The following is a 23,654-nucleotide window of genomic DNA, read 5'->3' as shown; positions in this document are numbered from 1 at the left end:
GAGGAGTGAGTCAATTAAAAAAAATCCCATTTCATTTTTATTAAAAGCAGAGCATAAGTTTAAAAAAATCCAAACAAAGTGATCATTTGTGAGAGTGATTGTTATCAGTGCCCAAGTCCAAGATGTCAAAATCAATGACCCTAAGTAAGTTGCCTCTTTCCTCTCTTAAGTAGTATAGTTTTTGTTATATTTATGATGGACAATCAGTTGTGAACTTTGTAAAGATTAGGAGACTTGCTGCTATAATAAATTAGTAAACAAATGTTTTCCCCAATCACAAAATCTTCTAAACTTAGTTGGTGTCTTCTCAAAAATAACTTTTGACTTTGGCAATACCGGACTTCATCAAATAATTCAAGTAAAAAAACAATTATGGGGATTTCTATACAAAAGTGGATTTTTTTCGAGGTGAACGAAACATACATTTTTGAAAAGTGTTTTTTGATGTGGCTAGAACTTTTTGTCGATTAGTAATGTTTGACCTCTCACAAAATTAAGACCTGTAAAGATTTTAAATCAATTTATTTGGATTAAATGGAGCGTAAACTTCAAGATGTTCTTTTAGTTTACCGATCAAAACTCCATTGCTAAAGCTTCTCTTCTTAGAATACATCTAAATTACCAAGTACTTATTTGTTTTAGTTGGCGACGCAAAAGTATAAACTGTAGTTTTGTCAATTGATTACACTTTTCCTGAACTTACTTACTTACTTAAGGTGACGCTACAGTCCTGTGTGAACTCGGGCATCACCACCTTTCCTGAACATTCAATGCCAATTTCATTAACTTCAAAGGAACTTTTTCCTCTTTTTTGTAGATTGAACGTTCATACTTAAAATATATTTCGACACACAAGTTCAGTGTCTTAAGCTAAATTGTCTGATCTGATTGTCAGATCTTACAATGGTTGCATTCAACTTCGGCAGATACGGTATCCGCTTACCTTTTTGTTAGGGTTTTACATGTAAAAGAACAACTAATTTAGAACACTTGGGGTGTCAGAAAAGTAATACCTTGAGGTGTCGGAAAAGTAATATTTTGGTATCTAAAAAACAGCTGATTCAACATATGGTTGAGTTTGATGGAGCCTGAAAATGGATTTCAATATTGTAAGTTATTGAGTATAAATCCAGTAAATTATTAAAATTATTTAAAACTATATTTTACAATAATTTTAGACCTCAAATCTATATGTTTATCTGCTTTTTATGAACAGCTGAGAGCTGTTTGTATTGTTTGCAGTGCTAGGTATCTCAATTTAGTTAACCAACTAGTTCAATATTGTATCTAAAAATTAACCTTACTTACTTACTTACTTAAGGTGGCGCTACAGTCCTGTGCGAACTAGGGCCTCACCCAACAAACTTATCCATCTAGCTCGGTCCTTAGCTAGATGTCTCCAGTTTCGCGCTCCAAGTTGGGTGAGGTCACCTTCCACCTGTGCGCTTTACCTCATCCGCGGTCTTCCACTACTGCGCTGTCCTGTGGGTGTGGATTCGAAGACTCGTCGGGCCGGAGCATTGGTTCTATGAGCTCTACGTGATCCAGCCATTTTAGTCGTTGGACTTTTACCCTTCTGGCTAAGTCTACGTCGCTATACAGCTCGTCGTTCCATCTTCTCCTCAACTCCCCTTCGATGCATACGGGACCGTAGATCACACTAAGAACTTTTCTCTCGAACCGACCCAAGGTGCTTTTATCCGCTTTTGTCATAGTCCATGCTTCTGCACCATATAGCAGGACTGGGATGATAAGGGTCTTATATAGCAACACTTTAGTCCCTCGAGAGACGACTTTACCAATCAATAGCTTTCTTAGTCCAAGGAAACAGCGGTTAGCAAGATTTATTCTGCGTTTGATCTCAGCGCTGATGTTGTTTTCTGCGTTTACAACGGATCCTAGGTAGACGAAGTCCTTGACTACCTCAAAGTTACGTCTGTCGATGGTGACGTTTTGACCAAGACGTCAGTGTTGTATATCCTTTCTTGACGACAGCATGTACTTTGTTTTGCCCTCATTAACCGTTAAACCCATTTTTTCCGCCTCTGCCTCAATACTCACAAAAGCCCCATTGACATCACGCTGAGTTCTTCCGATTATGTCAATGTCATCAGCATATGCTAGTGATTGGATAGACTTTTGAAAGATAGTGCCTCTAGGTTGACGCACTATTCTTTCAAGTACGATGTTAAAAAAAGCACATGACAGTGCATCACCTTGTCCTTTTTGACATCGAAAGGTTCTGTTATATTGTTTAAAACCTTTAAGGATCAGGGTGAATTCTCCATGGTCATCCTGCACAAACGGACAAGGTTGGCAAGGATGCCAAAACTAGACATGGCTCTATACAGCTCGTTTCTGTAGATGCTGTCAAATGCGGCCTTGAAATCGATGAAAAGATGGTGGGTATCGATTTGGTGTTCTTGGTTTTTTTCCAGGATCTGCCATAATGTGAATATTTGATCGACTATAGACTTTCCTGGTCTAAGACCACACTGATAAGGACCTATCAGGTTGTTGACGATGGGCTTTAGACGTGCACATATTACGGCAGAGAAGATTTTATAGGCGATGTTAAGTAGACTGATTCCTTCATAGTTGGTGCAGTTAATAATGTCTCCTTTTTTCAGGATCGGGCAAACAATCCGACATATACGTACGAACGTACGTACACACGCACGCACAGACATCTTTCTAAAAATCTTTTATTTCCACTCTAGGGACCTTGAAACTTCGATAAATGTCAAAATTTTCATTTCTATAAAGCGGACCGATTACAATAACTTCCCATGGGAAGTAAACCAGTATGGCAACACTGGATTAAAAATCAGTAAAGAAATGTCAAAATCAATAATTTTTGAGTGTGTTGTATGTGAAAAAGTGAACTATGAAAATTAATTTGAAATAGAAATAAATGTTTCTTCGCTCTACAACTGCAATTATATCAAATAAAAGAAAACACGCGACCGAACCTTTACTTGTGAAGTTTCAAATAATAACAGATTAAGAAATGACAGCTTTCAAACGTAAATCTTCCATATATTTCGATTCAACTAAAACATCTACATTACGCTGCGCCCGTCACTGTGTAAAGGTATACATCTAAAAACTGCCCATCTAAACGCTCTTATTCGCAATTTATTTTGTTTTATACATTTTCTTTGAAAAGATATGAGAAAGAAAAGAGAAGAGAAGAATGACAAAAAAAAACTGACAGTTCAGAGAACAAAATAAAATAAAAAACATCTGCTATCTGCTTCCAAAGTACCTACGAATTCTATATAAAAAGATTATTCATTCTGTGTTTAAAAATGAGAATATTTTATTTTACTGACAGTATTAATTTACACACATAAAATAATAACAAATAGCTTTTGCATTAATTCCAAAGAAATTAAACTTTATCTTAATCAATAGATTACAAAAATCGAATTAAACTTGAGGATTTATTAGTGACTCATTGCCATAAATGCGTAAGTCTCAATTTCTATTGATTCTGATTAAGTGTATACTTATATTTCCTATTTAACGGTGTTTTGGCTACACTTTGTGTCTACCTCTCTATATAGTACCTACTTATTTAAGTTTGAGACATCGTCATTTGGATGCCGTCATCGTCATTAAATAAGCCGGCCCAAATCAAACAAAACAAAAACAAGTAATTTCGCCGCCCCCTCCACTCACTTAACTCACAAAATAAGAAAGCTTTTTGTGCTTACGTGTTCGTATAGCTATGGCAAAGCAAGACTGTTGTTGAGACTCCACTCCAACACTAAAAATTCCAAAACATTTTATTTTGGTGAATGGTCTTCGTTTGAATTCGAAACGAATTGTATTTTCATTATTCTCCCAACCTAAGGCGAGGCAAGTTAAAAGTCTCATTTTCTTTGCATTTGCATATTTTAGTTCCTTTTGTGATTTACTTTTCTAATTTAAGAAACTCAAGTGCTAATTTTGTATTTTCTGTTTCCATCCACAGTGAAATTGTTCGCATTTTTTCTTCTTTTACAATTGCCGTTTATTTTGTCAACCGGTGAAATGTCTTCAGACTTGAGTGTTAAGTTCGCCCAGAACAGTGCCCAGTTTTCGGTTGAATTCTACAACGCATTAGCTGCTTTGAATGAAGGCAAGAACATCATCTTCTCGCCCTTCTCCATTCAGACATGTGTCGCTATGGCTTATGCTGGCGCGACCGGTGAAACCGCCGAAGAAATGGCTTCTGGTCTGAAGCTAGTTGAAAATGATCGTGCTCTGGTTGGGGAATCATTCAAGGGAGTTCTCGATTCGTATGCGAATTCCAAGCTTCTTAAGATTGCCAACAAACTCTATGTCCAGGAAGGTCATGAAATCAAACCCGAATTCAATAAAATTGCCGTGGAGAGTTTTAACTCATCGTCAGAAGCAATTAATTTCGCAGACAGTGCTCCAGCAGCAAAATCCATTAATAATTGGGTCGAAGAGAAGACCAACAACAAAATCAAAGATCTGATTTCTCCAGACAGTTTGGATTCTATGACCCGAATGGTGTTGGTTAATGCAATCCACTTCAAAGGCGAATGGGAGAAGAAATTCGAGAAAGAAAAAACTGCCGAAGAGGACTTTTTCATCAACGAAAATGACAGTGTCAAAGTAGAGATGATGAATGGCAAGGCCAAATATAATTATGGATATTTCGAAGAATTGGACTGTACAGCTATTGAAATGCCCTATCGGGATTCAGATCTTGTTATGTTGGTGTTGTTGCCAAATTCACGTACTGGCTTGAAGAGTCTCGAAGAAAAATTACAGACTACCGATTTGCATGAACTTACAACACAAAAGATGAGTGTGGAGGAAGTTGTTGTGAAATTCCCTAAGTTTAAGGTGGAATTTTCAGCTGAACTAACTGAACCACTGAAGAAGGTAAGTGTTTTTTTTTTTGCTTCATATTTATTTATATTTATGACCTACTATAAGTCTTGACCAAGTAGTGTAATCTTATCGTATGTTTTATTGGACAATCAGAGTGATAAACGTTGGGTTTAAGGCATCGAAGATTTTGTTTTAATATCGGCAAACTTTGTTATGCATTATGCAACATTTGGAAATGATCTCATTTTTGTGTTTAATTTTTGTTTGTTAAAGTTTCTTGCAACGTTTAACACGTCTTTATAGTTAAGAGGTGTAAAAGTAACAATAGTCTTCGAGTTACCTCGGCAAAAGAATTTATTAAAGGGTAATTTTTAAAAAGCTATAGAAAAGTTTTTCGAAAAAAAACATACAATTCAGAAAAATGCATAAATTCCTCATTAGAATCGATAGTACGTGCCATATAGTTTAATGTTTGAAGATTATTTCATGCAAATGTTGACCTTGACTGCGCCTCATATGGTCCAACCCCTTAGTCCAAATTTGGCATACTCTTTCCAACATTTCGGACGGTATATCAGGAATAAATGCTTCAATATTGTCTTCTAATGCGTCAATTGAAGATGACTTGTCTGTATAGAAATAAGCTTTAACAAAGCCCCACAACAAATAGTCTAAAGGCGGTTAATCACACAATCTAGGCGGAGAATTGACCGGTACCGAACGTGAAATAAAATGTTTACCAAACTCACCGCTCAACAAGTCTATTGTTGCGCGTGCTGTGTGGCATGTTGCACCGTCTTTTTAAAACCACATGTCATGCAAGTCAAAAAAAGTTGGATATCATCTCAAGGTAGCGCTCACCATTCACAGTAACATCACAATTCGCATCATCTTTGAAGAAGTACGGTCCAATGATGGATGCATTGGTAGCTCTTGCAATGCTTCTGGCTGATAGTCAGTCCAAAATCGACAATTCTGCTTATTTACGTACTCATTAAGCCAAATATGAGCTTCGTGGCTGAATGGAAGGAGCGCGTGCACGGTTGCCAACTTGAAAAAAAAAGTTTGTGTGCAAATTTGAAATAAAAATGACCACTTGTAGGTAAAAATGATCAACATAATTAATTGAAGTCCGACAAATTTGTAAACACAGATTGTATAATTCTTCACATTTTCCTTAACATATTTTCCATATTATCAAGATGACATTTTTTTAATTACTTACAAATAAACTCACAAAATCCCACCGTTGTTTCTGTTAAGCCAAGAACGTTTTCGTTACTCAAATTGTCGCACATCTTTTTTCGGTTCTGAAAAATATGACCAAGTGGAAGAAAAAATTACCATTTGACCAAGTGAAAAAATAATGACCAAATTTGGTCACAGATGGCCAATCTGGCAACCGTGGACGCGTGATGAATTTCCTTTAAAGTGCACGCATTTTGATAATAAAATTCAGTAATTTGCAAGCGTTGTTCGTTTGTAAGACGATTCATGGTTCAATTATAGACCAAAACTGATGATGTATGAAAGTGAAACAAAACACAAAACGTGCCTCAGCTGTTTAAACAAGTGTTGCCAAAAAAATAATAGCTAAAAATCACCCTTTACAAAGCTTCTAACAAATCTTCTTTGTTTTTTCTATCACGGTCCGTGTGATATATGCAAATATTTGAAGATCAAGCACATCACTTTGTGTCAAATTAAACAAGTAAGAGTTTGTTGTTATAACGATCAACTTAAAGAGAAGAATTCCAACATAATTTATTTAAAAAAATAACTAATCCTTAACAAATACGTGTTCATATCCTTTATTTTGTTCTTCCGCAAGGAAATCTTTGTCTAAGCAGAACATTTGGGCGCAGTTATTTTTCGTTACTATTTACCATTGAGATAATAATTTTTATAAATAAAGTATAGGTGCAAAACAATAATTTAGGTACGCAATTAACTGTTTATTTCATTGACAAGCAGACGAAACAAAATTTCTTGCGATGCACTTACTCATGTGCTAGTAATTGATTACTGTAAGCTCTTGAAAATTTTCATTATCTTTTGTTAATGGTTCTTTGAAAATGATTGCATTTTTAATTTCGTATCAGAACCAGTCGACAAGGTTTTTTAACTGGAAATAACATTATATTTTTCCCAAGACTTTTTCTGACTTTCTTTAGAAAATTACTTCGAAATCAGTTTACCACATCAGGTTTTTGAGATGTAACTTTTAAAAAGTCGAAAAAATCTTTTTTTTAACTTCCCATAGGAAGTTATTGTAATGGGTCCGATTTGTCAAATTGAAAATTTTGACATTTCTCGACGTTTCAAAGTCCCTAGAGTCGAAATAAAAGATTTTTAGAAAGATGTCTGTGCGTGCGTGTGTACGTCCGTATGTCCGTACGTTCGCGACGTTTTTTTTCGTCCTCCATAGCTCAAGAACCAAGAGAGATATTGACTTCAAATAAATTTTGTTACACAGATAATAAGGCCAAAAAGTGCAGAAAGGGCTCTCAAGAAAATTACGTGGGTGGTTTTTTTACATAGCAGTTTAAAAAAAGGTGAACATTTAAGTTAACCCTAAATATCTTACGAACCAAAAACGCTAGAGACTTGAATTAAATTTTATATAATATTTTGTAACGTGATATCAAAGAAGTATATTTTTTGAAAAAAAATCAATTTAACGTTTTTTTATAAATCAAAAAAACTGAAAAACAAATTTGTTCACCTCCAAAATTTGACGACTAAAATATGATTTCATCTCCAAAACAATTTTGTGCAACGAAGAATAATGTTTTTGACATCTAATAAAATTTTGAGAAAAATCGAATTGATAGTTTTTTTATAAAAAATAAAAATCTAAAAAAAACATTACTCAAAGTTGGTAAAAATTGAATATCGATTCAAATATCTTTCCAAAAACTTGAAATGTAGGCTTCAAACTTATTTTATCTTATAAGAAATATTGTTTTCAACATTCTGAAAAATGTTGAAAAAAATCGAATTGATTTATTATTTATATAGCTAAAAATTTACTTTCGACTCAAATTGCTTTTCAAAAATTAAAAATATTTGCTTCAAACTTATTTTATTTCAAAGAAAATATTGTTTTCGATATTCAGTAATTTTTATATAAAAATCCAGTATTCCGTTTTTTCATAAAAAATAAAATCTAGACAAACTTTTAAGCAAGACAAATCGACAGACGTGATGGGAAGTTATCTGTGTGGGTCGCATCCCAGCCTCTTTTTTAAATTAATTTTGTACCACTGTTTCGCACAATTTGGTATGACGGCCAATTGGGGGATTATTCGTGTAAATACAATATTTCAAACAGACCCACAGAAAAAAAGTCTTACAGTGTTAAATAAAATTATCTTATTAACCATAATAGACCTTGCTAAATTGTGAAACTCAAGCTGCGTCTTTTTGTAACCATATGTCGTCCAAGCCGAAGACCAAAAAAGGCTTTACCACGAGTTGATCATGTTTTTTCATTCAACTGAAAGGTGTACTTTTTTACTCTTATTTCTTGTCAAATTCGAAAACGAATAAGAGATGGACTTGTAGCTTGCCTGAAGAGTTTTTTTTTGTAGACAATTATGTATTTCCACGATTAACTGAAGGTAGACTTAAGTGAAATAAATTTCCGCGTTTGGAATTTATGACACTTGAAAAACTAACTAGTTGCCTTGGTCAAAATGCAGTTGGCTACAAATGAAATCATTTTGACAGAAGTAGGCTTTTGTTTTGATAGTAAGGAAGATTTATCTTGACTGACTATCCACACAACTTTTTAATAACAGTACTTAAATTTAACCGTAATTTTTCGGAGCTTTTCAATCAGATTATTGAAACCTGCCTTACCTTGACGATATTATGACATTTCAGATGACTGCTGGAAGTAAAAATCCAGCGTTAATAACGTGGAATTATAAAATGAATGACCCTGAATCAGGCCAATGGCTACTATTGTACCAATATTTCCCCTATTTTGCTTCCCTAAAATCGACTTTTGCTTAAAAATGATTTACAGTCAAACTTCTTTATAACGAAATTTCAAAGGAACACAAAATTTGCTTCGTTATAAAGAAGTTTTATAAAAAATTCGTTACATAGAAGAAACAACACTGCTTTTATATTTTCAAGAAAAAGTATACAAAAGAACTCATTTCAAAGAAATGTATGTCTTCTTGTTTTCTAATTTAAAACATGTTTGAACTTTCTTCGGCAAACTTTGAAATTTTGCATTTATTCTTTAAAATTGTCGACAATGTACTGAACGATACACCAAAGTTTTCTGCAACATCCTTTTTTATTTTCTCCCCTTTTAAGTTTTTTGATCATCGATAACTTATGTGATACTGAAATAGCTTTGCGCCTCGAAATTTTGGCAACAATTCTCGAACTTACAATGCCAACTCAAACAATTGACCTGTTGATATGCGTAACATTTCTGCAACACATCCATGCATAAGAAAATTCTTCCCAAAACGAGGAGTTCCCTTTTAAAATAAGGAACTATGTTTTCAAATTTGAAAATTGACATTTCGTTATAAAGAAACAACTTTGATTTCGGGCCACAAAATTAGTTCCTTATGAAGATAATTTCGCTATAGAGAATTTCGTTATAAAGAACCTAATTCGTTCGGAATATTTCTTAAGGGGAAAGGGAACAAAATGAAATTCCCTGTAGAGAGAATTACGTTATAAGGAAGTTGGTTATAAAGAAGTTTGACTGTATTTTTGTTTTTTAATAAAAAAAAGAACTAAAAACCATTTAAAATTTTTATTTTTTTGTTTATATAAAAGTAAAATTCTTTATCCAAGAAACTACCTGCTGGTTATGGTTGAAATAACTCAAATAGCAAACAAATGTATGGAGCCAGACCAAATACATAATCATAGAAATGTAGGAAATAAAAAAACAAACATTTCTACACCCACAAAAACAATGCAAAGTTCAAAGAACTCCTAAGTGTTTGCGTGTAACGTGTGAAATTTATTGAAAGTAAAAAGAAAATTAATTTAGATTTTTTTTCTCAACTTGTCGTGCATTATAATTAAACATAATAAGAACAACCAATGACAAAAACACAAAAAAATCAATTTTTGTGACAAGAATAATATATTCAAATAAACACCGGATTATTGAAATGCCAAAGAAACTATTTCTAGGGGCGTAAATTTCCGGCAAAGCAGAAGAAAAAGTAGTTACACAAAATTCACTCACTATTTCAAATTTAGGTCGTCGCGTCAGTAGAACTATTTGTATACACTTTCCAGGTGACAGAAATAGTTGTGTTAAATCTATGCCAACTACCATTTCCAAATATGACATGACACACAATTTTTGGCCAACTTCGAAAATAAGTCATCCAGTACTCAAGTTGAAAAAAAATCGATTTTATAGCTTAACTCAATTAGAGCTACAAATTGACTGCTTTCATCTTGTGACATTCAATAGTGACGCAAGCTCATGGACTCAACAACACCCACAAAAATACAAAGAGGTCAAAGGTCTGCTAAGTGCTTGCGTGTACTGTGCGGCATTTATTATTCCGATGAAAGTAATCTTATTGAAAGTCAGATTGTTTTTATTTGACGAGAATATTTTAATAAACAAAATTATAACAACTAACTGACAATAACCAATTTGTGACAAGTATAAATTGTATTCAACCAAACACCTGTCTATCATCATGCAATATTAATCTAAATCAGGAGTGGACTATAATACCTCAGACCTTAGATTATAAACATAAATTATATCAAAAATCTGATACCAAAAAAAATTGAAAACAAATATACACAGAAAAGCAATAAATTATTGTCAAAGAACTAAAATTAAACACACATATTTTTTTTCGAAAACGAATTCAGTTGGCGATATTTTTTCTTTTATCAATTGAGCTTTTTAAGTTTGGTTAATGTTGTTTTTTTAATTGATTAATAGATAGAGGAATTTTTCAGATTTTTGAATAGGCTGTCAAAACATGGTTTTTCCTTTTGTTAAAAAATCACCACAATCAATTTAAAACAAAAAAAATTGAGATAAACAAAATGTAAAAAGCACTGGCTTCATGCCAACATTTTTAAACTAACGTTAAACCATAAAACAATCATATAACACTTCGTCTAGAATTAAAATGTTATTGATAGACAAGATATGATAGCAAATTTCTGAGAATTATAATAGGTCATACAAATTCAAGTAAACTTTAAGCATTTTCCTGAAAACAGTTTTGTAAACAAATCTAAAATTGTATGTATTGTTAAATAGACTAAAAAATAGTCATTCCTTCATATAGTTATACGCCTTTTATTTATTAGTTTCAATTTATTTAAAGCATGACTCACACTTTGTCTAAACGTAAACAACTGCAAAACACAAACAGCTGTTCAATTAGATACTATTTTAAAATATTGTTCACTTGTTATTCAAATGCAAAATTTGTTTTTATTACTAATAGATCCAAATTGGAATAATATATTATGTCATCATAACAATACCAAACAAATGTTATTATCTAATGATTGTATACCTAGTTAAGAGATATTCATTCAAATTATGGGATTCCCATTTTTTGGGACGGAAAACAAAAGAAGTCGATGATTCAAAAAACCTTGGTGAAATTGAAATGCATTTATATTTATTTCCCTGCACGAAATTTTTGATTCAATACTTTTTTTTACAAAATGAAGCAATTTAAAAAAAATGTTTTACTTGTAGGTAAAAGAAGTGAAATCAAGACCTCGCACTTCCATCGATTGTGTCGAAAGTTATCTAAAAATCTACAAAAAATACATACAGCTTTTTCCATTGTTTCAAAAAATTCCCTACAGTTTGCTCCTTTCTTATGTATGGTAATTATAATAGCACCCCGAAATTTATCTGGAAAAAGATCATCCTCCAAAAATGTATTAAAAAGTGTTAAAAGATACTCTTTGAGCATGGCAGTTTCATATTTAAGAAATTCCACTGAAATACCATTTGAACCGGATGCTTTTCCATTCTAAAGTGTCAATAGAGTTGTCTCCAGTTTCGCGCTCCAAGTTGGGTGAAGTCACTTTCCACTTGTGTGCGCCACCTGATACGCGGTCTGCCTCTACTGCGTCCTGTGGGTGTGGATTCGAAGACTTTCCAGGCCGGAGCATTGGTTACCCTTCTGGCTAAGTCTACGTCGCTGTACAGTCCGTACAGCTTGTCGTTCCATCTTCTCCTTTACTCCCCTTCAATGCATACGGGAGCGTAGATCACACGAAGAACTTTTCTCTCGAACCGACCCTAGGTGCTTTCATCCGCTTTTGTCGTAGTCCATGATTCTGCACCGTATAACAGGACGGGGATGATAAGGGTCTTATATAGCAACACTTTGGTCCCTCGAGAGAGGACATTACCACTCAATTAGCGGTTAGCAAGATTTATTCTGCGTTTGATCTCAGCGCTGGTGATGTTTTCTGCGATTACGAGGGAGCCTAGGTAGACGAAGTCCTTGACTACCTCAAAGTTACGTCTGTCGATAGTGACGTTTTGACCAAGACGTCGGTGTTGTATGTCCTTTCTTGACGACAGCATGTACTTTGTTTTGCCCTCATTAACCGTTAAACCAATTTTTGCCGCCTCTGCCTCAATACTTACAAAAGCCCCATTGACATCACGCTGAGTTCGTCCGATTATGTCAATGTCACCAGTATATGCTAGTAATTGGATAGACTTTTGAAAGATAGTGCCTCTAGTGTTGACGTGTGAGCTCTGCACTATTCTTTTAAGCACGATGTTAAAAAATCACATGACTGCTCATCACCTTGTCTAAAACCTTTTTTGACATCGAAAGGTTCTGTTATATTGTTTCAAACCCTTATGGAGCAGGGTGAATTCTCCATGGTCAAACTCGTCAACAGACGAGTTAGGATGCCAAAACTAGACATGGCTTGTCACTGTAGATGCTGTCATATGCGGCCTTGAAATCGATGAAGAGATGGTGGGTGTCAATTTGGTGTTCTTGGGTTTTTTCCAGGATCTGCCGTAATGTGAATATTTGATGAACTGTGGACTTTCCTGGTCTAAAACCACACTGACAAGAACCTATCAGGTTGTTGACGATGGGCTTTAGACGTTCACATATTACGGCAGAGAAGATTTTATAGGCGATGTTAAGTAGACTGATTCCTTCATAGTTGGTGCAGTTAAGAGGGTCTCCTCTTTTCAGAATCGTGCAAACAATACTGAGGTTCCATTCATCGGGCTTTCTTCCGACCATATCTTACAGATAAGTTGGTGCATGCTATTAACCAACTTATCTCCGGCTACTTTAAAGAGCTCGACATTCAAGCTATCCGCTCCAGCGGCCTTATTAGACTTCAGCTTAGATATGGCATAGTCTAGAGAGTCGAATATGAACCCAGTTGGTGCCAAGTGCCACTTAGTAAGCGTTTCTGCAGGATTTAACAGATTCTTGAAATGGGAAAGCAGTACATTTGAACACAGTGTTGTGTGAATAGTAAATAGTTTAAGATCAGTTTCCAAAAATCATAGGATTTTTTCAAGAACCTAATCGGACTGCTGGCGTATCGGCGTATAATTTGTTTAGTGCTCTTTATAATAACCCTTAAAAAATCCTTGGGTGGAGTTACGCATTCTTCGTCAATTGTTTTCATATTTTTCCTTTGTTTTGGCTGAGCCCTTCTTATGGACAAGAGGCTTTCATAATTGCACAATTGGTTATAACTTGGAAAACTCATAATTTACTCAATAATCGACCATTGATGTCACTTGGCCACCAACAAACGTTATATGTCCTCATGAGTCGGCGGCACTAGTTCCATTAAGTATGTACAGACCAAACGTTTTACAAAATCTAATAATTTCTTTCCTCTTGCGTTAGAACCAGGATTTTTTTTACTTTTGACAGTTACTAATTTACTTTCCTATCCTTTTAATGCCAAACTATAAGTCCAGCAAGGTAGTCATTAAGGACCACTATACCTACTCTTTATTTTAGCTATAAATGATGTACTACTTTTGTGTGCGATACAGTAACAACTCAATTTTTGCGGATAATATGTACATTTTCAGACGCACAAAATCTCTAAACGATCGAATCAAATGTCACGGAATGGTTTTCTACAAAAAAACTATATAACTCCTAATAGTAAAGGCTTTTCAATGGTTTTATTTTGAATAGCTGGCTGTTTAGGCAATTGTTACTTTTGAAACTGTGGGTAAAGAATTACGCCATTAGTAAATATTAATGCGCTTTGAATTAGTAAAAATTCAGTACAATAATTGTTAACATTTTGCAGACTCAATTCTCAAAATTAAAGCACTTTAGATAGTCATGAAGCTCCTTCTCGACCGGCTAAAGTGGAACTGGTGTACAAATTAAGCTGATAAGGCAAATTAGTGATGTGAAGAAACGAAAAGTGTGCTTCACTCAAAAACAACTAAAAATATCGCTTAACCAAAGTTTTTCGATTCGGTGAAGGTTAAAGATTAGACTTACAAAAAATATCAATTGGAAAACTATGTCTAAGAATTCTTCCAGCTTAACCAATAAGATGAGAATAAGTGCGAACATGTTTGCAATCTACTTCAAAGATGCTTTTGTAGATTATAATAGTATTAGTTTTCCTAACACATCTACCATTGTTTTAAATTTCCTCCACTTAAATTCTATCAATTTCAAAGTCCTACAACTTGACGAATGTTTTAGACCTGATCCCGAACTTGTACCATTATCCATTTTAAAAAAATGTGCTGAGTATTTAGCACACCCGTTATATGTTCTTTTCAGCCCGTCTCTAAGTAACTCGCTGTTTCCTTTTATCTGGAATAATGCCAGTACATAAAAAAGGTCCGAAAAACGAAATAATGAACTACCGATCTATTGCTAAACTACTTAAACTGTTTGAGTCAATCGTATGTAGCGTCCTTTCTTTCACTGTAGTTCAATTATCTGTGATAAACAGCATAGTTTTGTTAAAAAGCGTTCAGCTGTTACTGATCTGTTTAACTTTACGTCCTTTTGCTTTGATGTTTTTGAAAAACGTCAACAAGTAGATTGTATCTTTACTGATTACAGCAAGGCCTTTCATAAATTGTGTCATAAAACATTACTTTTAAAACTATCACAGCAAGGTTTTAACGACAGTTTCTTAAACTGGATCTCCTCATATTTGCAAGATAGACTTTATAGTGTTAAATTTAGTAATGAGTGTTCAAGTTCATTTGTTGTGAATTCTGGTGTCCCCCAGGTTAGACACCTTGGTCCTATTCTATTTGTTGTATTTATACATGACTTGGTTTCGATCATACAAAATACACCTGTCCTAATATAATTATGCTATAAATTTAATATCAATCTTAATTCTTTTTTTTTCAGCTTGGAATCAAGAAAATGTTTAATAACGATGCTGAGTTCGGAAACATTCTTGACTCCGAAGAGAATCTCCATGTCTCTAAAGTCATTCACAAAGCCTTCATTGAAGTTAACGAAGAAGGAGCCGAAGCTGCTGCCGCAACTGGTAAGTTAAATGCCCAACATACTAAAAAATAACAAAACATTGCTTTCTCTTTTCCTGTCCTCATTTTTGTATAATTTTCTTAAAAATTCATAATACTATCTCCTTAATGCTGGCTGTGCCTTCTTAAGTCTATACAGTTAAAATCACATAGTTTTTGTTGCTTTTCTTGTAATACTCACAAAACATCTTGTTGTTCTTCTTATAGCTTGTCTTGTTCGCAAAAAACGAAGTTTAAATATGCAAGAACCTAAAATATTCAATGCCGATCATCCATTCATAGCCTTTATAGTTGGCGGTAGTCTGAAAAACCGATCAATTCTCTTCTGTGGGTCTTATGTACACCCTGATAGTTTAACTCAAAGAATCCACGATGAATTTTAGATGTGAATCTCATTTTATTAGTAATTTAAGAAAATAAATTGTATGATCCTTAAAACGGGACGCTATTAACTGAACCCTTATTGTTTAAGTTCTCAAAATATACCTACATACAAATGTTTGTTTTTTCATTTCTCATAAATTAATATTAAGAAGACAAAAAAATAAAATTTATATTATTAAGTAAATTAAAAACGCTTTGTAGTTCACGGCTTTGGAAAGATGTCAATGTTTCAAGAGTTTCTACCACCTTGTGTTTTAATTATTTTTGTTGTATGTTTGTTTCAACGTCTTAAAAAAACAAAAACACTCACATAACGTCCATCTCTTATAATTCTCAACTAATTAAGACTGAATTTTATTTAGGAATGATTATGATGATGAGATGCATGATGCTTCCACTACAATTCGAAGCTAACCATCCATTTGTTTACATGATCAAGGATCCAAACTCTATTCTATTTGCTGGAACTTATGTCAACAAGGATTAATATAATTTCCCTTCCATATAAGGACATTCAATATCTTCAGTATTCAGCTATATTTTTCTAAATTTTTCCTATATACATTATGTTTTTTTTTATATATATTTTTATATTTGTGATTAATCTATTTTTTAATTATTAAAAGTCTTAAAAACGTGTTGATATTTTGCATTTATGTTGAATAAATTGTCTCTCTTTAAAATTTGAAAATTGTTTGAACTTTGAAAACACATGAAGACACTTTTTTTCTTTGTCCAAATCGAATCGAAATTATTCTATGATTTTAGAGTAGAGCTTGTATGGTTTAACTTTTGAAGATCTAAGGACTTCAATTTGAGTTAAATCTCGAAATGGTTTAACCCATTTTTTTTTTCATAAAGAAGCGTATTTCTTAGATTTCAAAATCAGTGTCAAGTAAAAATTCCTTAAAGCTAGTGCCAAAAATAGTGCGAAGTTTGTACCTTTTTTGGTAAAGGTTATGGGCCAAAACAAATTATGATATTCTGCATAATAGATTTGTTATTTCTGAATCGGGTTATATTTCCTCTTCTTGAAAAAAATAATCAACACAAGTAAAAGAAGTCAAGAGTTATTTAGATATTTCAAGTTCTTATTCTATTTTTCTATTCATTTTTAAACCAGCAGAAAAACACCTGTTTCGAATATTTAACTGACTATTATTTTATTGAAATTTTTTATAGGAATGGTTTTGTTGGGAATGTGCTTGAGGGTTACTCTGCAATTCGAAGCTTTACATCCATTTATTTATATGATCAAGAACGAAAATTCAATTCTTTTTACTGGAACTTTTATTAACAAGAATTGAAATCGTCATTTTTTACAATCTTATTTGAATATTTTGTCTTAATTGTTATTAAACTGATTTTGTTAGCCTTAGTCTTGACTGTTCCCTATTAGAGAACAAATATATTTTTTAATAATCGTGTATTTTTTAAAACAAAAATGCAAGTATGTATTTATTTATCATTAAGAAACAACAAACTGATTGTATTATTTTAAACTTAAAAAATTAAAGCTTTATCATACTAAGTTTCAACCATTTCAATAAAAGACAAATAGATTTTTAATATGAAATAGAGGCAGTTTGCAATCGGTTTTGATAGCCTTTATTCAAATTAGAATTTAAAATTATTCTATGACGCAAGGTTTTTGGGATATTACTGTAAAAAAATCGAAAACTAATACAAGGCTTTTTGAAGCTATTGAAAAGTAAAAAGTAGTTTTTTTTTGATAAAGTTTGTGACGGTTTTCTAATTCTATAACCACTTTCTTTGGTATTCAAAGTATTTCATAAAGTTTTCGAAAATCTTCATAAGTTGCTAGATTTTATGTGTCTCAAATATATGTAAAAGATTAATTGCTAAAACGTTTTTCAACAGAAAGGAATACGGATTGAAAGTGATTTTTGTTTTTCTAAAGAATTGGTCGTCTTTTTTGTAATATGAATGTATATTAAAAAATCTTAAAATAATTTTAAAACCGGATATTTTTAAAACATGAGCAGACAGTTAAGATTAGAGTTTCGATTCGAAACCAACACTTAAAATTAACACCGAAACGTATTTTTCAAAACAATCATAGCATTAAATTCAACGTTTGCTTAAAGTTTTATAAAGAGTCTATTAAAGATTCGGAATTAATAACTAATGTGAATTTAAAGAAACTAAGGAAGATACTAAAATGATTTTTACTGAATCTAGAAGACATGGATTTGTGGGTAAGATTCAAATTCAAGACATTTTAGTTCTTTAAAAATGTATTATTTTGTTTGTGCAACGGAAAAAGAAGTAACGTGTTATTTGAGAAACACTTTTTATGACATGAGTTACTTTTGGAGAGTTTCACAAAACTTTTAAGTCGCAAACACAGGGATATGAACCCATACTTCAGGCACTTTAGTCCTACACACTTACTATTACGCATGGATATTTTAGATATCGAACGATAAGATAGGCTTGTGCAATTTTAGGGTCACCTAAAATGTAAATTTTAAAAGTCTGCCTTATCACAGGCCCAATAGTAAAGATTCGTACAATGAAGGGCAATAAAGTGGCAATATTTAATCTACTATTAACGCTATGAAAGGGCCGAATGTTTTCTTTTAAATCACTTTAAAAAAATGGGCTGGAATGCGACCCACACTGATAACTTCCCATCCCGTCTATCGATTTGTCTTGCTTAAAAGTTTGTAGGTTTTCGTGTTTTGTTAAAAAAGTTGTTAGTTTAATTATTCTTAAAAAATTTAAGATTACCAACAATATTTTTCTTATAAAGAAATAGTTTAGTTTGAAAATCTAGTTTTGTTAAATAGATTTTTAGTCGAAAACAAATTTTAACCAATTTAAGTAGCATTTCTTAAATTTATACAAATGGGATGAATGAAATTGATTTGAGAGTAAAAATTAATTTGAGAGAAACCGAACATAAATTTTTACCAATATGTCCAATTTTGTATTTTTTGTCAAAAAACTGTCAACTCCATTTTTCTCAAAATTTTTCCGAATGTTGAAAAAATATTTGTTGTAAGTTAAAATTAACTACAAGCCATAATCTTAAAGTTTTGAAAAGATATTTGAGTCGAAAATCAATTGTTACCAACTTTGAGTAATGTTTTTTTTAGATTTTTGTTTTTTATAAAAAAAAAAAACAGTCAATTTGATTTTTCTCAAAATTTAACCAGATGTCGAAAATTTTATTTTTCGTTGTACAAAATTGTTTTGGAGATGAAATCATATTTTAGTCGTAAAATTTTGGAGGTGACAAATTTTTGTTTTCAGTTTTTTTGATTTATAAAAAACAGTTAAAGGGATTTTTTTCAAAAAATTTACTTTTTTGATATCACGTTACAATATATTATATACAATTTAATTCAAGTCTCTAGCGTTTTTGGTTCGTGAGATATTAAGGGTTAACCAAAATTTTCAGCTTTTTTTAAACTGCTATGGTAAAAAACCTCTTGAGAGCCATTTTTGCATCTTTCTGCCTTATTATCTGTATAATAAAATTTATTTAAAGTCGATATCTTTTCTGGTTCTTGAGCTATTTGCGACGAAAAAAAACTTCGCGAACGTACGTACACACGCACGCACAGACATCTTTCTAAAAATCTTTTATTTTGACTCTAGGGACCTTGAAACGTCGAGAAATATCAACATTTTCAATTTGACAAATCAGACCCATTGCAATAATTTTCTTTGGGAAGTTAACAAGAACATGTTTTTAGTATAAAAATGTGTTATTTTGTAAATAAAGACCATTTTTCATCTCAAAATTTTCACAAAGTCTACAATTAAATATAATAAAACAAGTTACAATTATTTCATTGGGAACATTTGTTGAAGGTCTATCAATCTCCAAAAGTTTTCTATACTTAGAGTATGCAAAGTACATGAATAACGTATTTCAATATTAACATTTCTGAAATTCATTTTTTTTAAACATTTTTGTTCAAAGTAACATAACATTTTTATTCAAGTAATTTTTAAAATTTTCGAAAGAAGTTCACGTATGTATTTACTAATAATTACGTTTTTTCTTGAATTCAGGAGCTGTCATGATGACACGAATGTTACGGATACCAAAACGGTTTAATGCTATTCACCCATTCATGTATTTCATTAAGGCCAACAAATCGACATATTTTGCTGGAAAATTTATTAAAAATAAATAGATTTTAAAACTGTTGACATTTTTATGGTGCATTTATGAATTAAAAATATTAAAAGACCAAAGATGAAATTTAATTTTTTAACTTCAATATTTTTTATATGCAAGAAAGTGTGTTTTTCTTTTGCAATCAAATAGATCAAAGAGACTTATTTGTTATGTTAAGTAAAAACTCTTGCAAACAGTAGTATATAGTAATGATTAAAAGTCATAATAAGCTTTTATTTGTAATAAAAAATGAGGAAAAATTGAATTTTGACTTTATCTTTCGATATTGTAATTGTATTCTCTAAATTCAAGTTTTCTTTTCATAACTTATAAGCAAAATATACTTCCAAAATTGCTATTAAATTAATTTTGTTAAGTGATGTTTTTTGTTTTCATTTGGACTAGTTTTTGCAAAGCCTTTTAAATGTTTTTCTAACAAAAAAAAACTGTTTTCAAATCCGCTCCAAAATTGCCTGTAAGTTCATAAACTGTATCAGTTTTAAGCAAACCCGTGCTGCTTTTCGTCTCGTCGACTTTTTTCCAATGAATTTGAGCACCAAGCTCTGTTGTATTATTTTAAATAAATTCATTTAAAAATACAAAATTTTATTTATTTCATATGAATACCAGGAATGACTATCAAGAAGAGGAAATACAAGGCGCCCAAAGAATTTTTCCATTTTTGTATTTTATTAAGAGCAAAAATATAATATCCTTTGCTGGAGCTTTGCTCGAGAAGTGTTAGATAAGTTTACTCATTGTAAAATTTAAATTAAAAACCAATAAATATTTAACTTAATTAAAACTAAATTTATACAAATTTCAAAAAATCAATCTTTTAAGTTACTTTTGGATTATTGTTGTTAGTTATAAATTTTCTGATTCGAGAAACAGATGTGTAAATAATTATTTTACCGATTCAAAAATGATTAAGGTTGTTTAAAAATTATCGTGAATTATATAAACAATATCGAATTTTACAAAAAGAATTCGATACTTTAAATAAATTTCTTTACAATCAATATCTGTTTTGTGTTGAGTGTGATTTAAAAACAAATAGCAAAAGTTTTTGAAGGTTTATAAATAATAAAAAACAATCAAATGGCATTCCCAACCGTATGTGCCATGACGGCATTACATCATCTGACATCTCTGTTGTACGAGTATGTAACTTGTTTGCTAAACCTTTTCAGTCGGTTTATTTAGACAGTTGTCCTAATTTACGTAATGCTACAAACATAAACTCTTCAAATACTCCTATTAATATAGGCAGTTTAAGTTTTTGCACTTCTGAGATTGAGTAAGCTTTGTCTAAGCTTAAGGGTGATAAGCGACGTGATATTGACGGAATTCCACCAATCATTTTACGAATGTGTGCGAATGCATTGGCTATTCCTTTAAAAATTATTTTTAATCGTTCACTTATAAATGCTTGGAAACGTTCAACAATCACACCTATTCACAAATCAAGTGGTAGGCAAGATGTTTCAAACTATCGTTCAATTTGTAAAATTGCTACGATTCCCAATTTTTTTAAAAAGGTAGCCTATGACAAATTAACTCCTTCTCTTAAAGCAATGATTTCACCATACCAACATGGTTTTGTAGCTGGTAGATCCACTGCAGCTAACCTCACTATTTTTAGTAATTTAGTGTTGAATGCACTTGAGAAATGTTATCAGTATGATGTTGTCTATACTGACTTTTCTTAAGCTTTTGACAGAGTCAATCATGATGCTTTACTTATGAGTATAAATAAAGTAGGTTTTCACTCAAACTTTTTAAAATGGCTAAATTCATACTTAAGGGAACGCATTCAGTACGTTCGTATAAATAACATTATTTCTGCACCGGTATATGTTACGTGGGGTGTCCCGCAAGGAAGCCATCTTGGTCCTCTTCTTTTTTTGTTGTTTATAAACGACATTCCTGATATGTTTTTAAATTCAAAGTGCTTGATGTACGCAGATGATCTTAAGGAATTTCGTTGTATAAAATCTGAACATGATTGTTTTCTTCTGCAACAAGATTTTGATGTTTTATCGAACTGGTGTTTAGCTAACTGTTTACATTTGAACATTTCCAAATGCTAAACCCTAACGTTTATAACCTTTAAAAAAGATCTTGGTGTGATTTTTGATAAAAAACTTTACTTTGTAAAGCATATAGATTTTTTAGTTGCTAAAGGCAGTTCAATGTTAGGTTTCATATTGCGAAACTCAAAGGAGTTTTCTGATCCACACACCTTAAAGTGTTTATATTTTGGGTTTGTAAGGTCTAATCTTGAATACTGCAGTGTAATCCGGAATCCTTCATATTTTCTTCATTCATTTAAAATCGAAAAAATCCAAAAACGATTTACGAGAGTTGTAGTGAAAAGACTTCAATGGGACATAGATTTTCCTACCTATGAAACGAGGTGTAAACTACTCGGTATTTTGCCTCTTAACATTCGTAGAAAGTATACAGAGGTTATGTTCATTCGTGACATATGAGCAAATCATATTGATTGTTCACAAATTTTAGCTCTAATTGGGATTAATTTTCCTGCGAGATTGCTTCGAAACCGACCATTTTTTAATGTTCCATGTCATAGAACTGTGTATGCTTCCAATGAACCAATATCCAGGTGTTCAGAGAAACAAATGCTGTTTGCAACATGATTGATTTCAATGTTAGTAGATATTTATTTAAATCAAATTTATTGTTAATTCTAAATAACTTTGCTGTTGGGAATGTATAAAATTTTAAATTGTTTGTATTATATTATCTAGTAATCACTAAAGTACCTATTGTAACTTTGTTTGATGAATAAACTAAACTAAACTAAACTTAAGATTAGATTAGAAAGCAAACTTTTATGTCCCTTATTTCTTGGACCCATCTTTTTGGGTCAACATATTTTTAGCATATTTTGAGATTCATTCTTATGAACTTCACATCTTCATTAATGCATTGATTTTGTGAAACAGTTTAGGTTTTTTGTGTGTTCTAATTTTTCCATTTAGTATTTTAAAAATCACCCTCAAATATTTGTAGGTTTTTAATATTGTAAGTGTAAAAACTTTTTCAAACAAAAAAACTCTCTTTATCATAGGTATTATGTCCGATTGTTTTGATGAACCATTCGAATTCGAAGCCAACAAATCATTTGTTTACTTCTTAATAAATAACACAAATATATTTCAAATATATTTTTGTGGATCTTTGATTGGTAATGAAAAAGGCTTTCACATAAGAAAATCTCAGCGTCAAAATCCTCAATCAAAGTAAGATTCATTTTTAATTGTACTTGTTTTTTATTTTGCAATTAATTTTATTATTTATTTAATTTATTAGATTAATTTCAAGAATTATTCATTATTGGAAATGCATCTTTAAATGACATCAGAATCTTCACACATTTCGCACTTAATATGATTTACATATGTATATCATACATATTATATAAATGGATTTCCTTAAATTAATGAACAATATTGAATCAGAAGAATTATATTGATTGCTGATATCGAATTGGCTGCATAGAAGCAAGAAAGATAGCTTGCTATAATTGGAAGTAAATAAAATTTATTTAAATTCAAATTCTAAACAAAATTACTGACATGTTTTGAATGTGTGAGCTAAGTATAAAATATTATTGCATTAATAAATTCTTTCTGCTGTACAAACAAAACAATACTTTTTTAAAGGATTAAGATGTTTTGAATTCGAATCTTGTATACAAAAGTTTTGAACCGC

At 31.8% G+C, this 23,654-nt stretch overlaps 1 protein-coding gene across 14 annotated transcripts in view; it reads left to right on the top strand.

The window, feature by feature from the left end:
• LOC129949062 (antichymotrypsin-2-like) overlaps positions 1-23,654 on the top strand; it is a 38,390-nt gene continuing 14,736 nt past the window's right edge. For 5 of the 14 annotated variants that reach the window (XM_056060275.1, XM_056060272.1, XM_056060276.1 and 2 more), the window contains exons 1-3: positions 2-144; positions 3,980-4,902; positions 15,234-15,375. In XM_056060275.1, the coding sequence (XP_055916250.1) occupies positions 123-144; positions 3,980-4,902; positions 15,234-15,375 (1,087 nt within the window). In that variant the 5' untranslated portion in view covers positions 2-122. Of the gene's footprint in view, positions 145-3,242; positions 3,474-3,670; positions 3,865-3,979; positions 4,903-15,233; positions 15,376-15,580; positions 15,871-16,119; positions 16,441-16,939; positions 17,177-19,804; positions 19,966-23,010; positions 23,183-23,252; positions 23,314-23,654 lie in introns of those variants that run through there. The other 9 variants (XM_056060282.1, XM_056060281.1, XM_056060269.1 and 6 more) reach the window with 8 other exon arrangements.

This window comes from Eupeodes corollae, chromosome 3 (assembly GCF_945859685.1).
Source record: "Eupeodes corollae chromosome 3, idEupCoro1.1, whole genome shotgun sequence".
Taxonomy (NCBI): Eukaryota; Metazoa; Arthropoda; class Insecta; order Diptera; family Syrphidae; genus Eupeodes; species Eupeodes corollae.
This window is presented reverse-complemented; position numbering and strand designations above follow the sequence as displayed.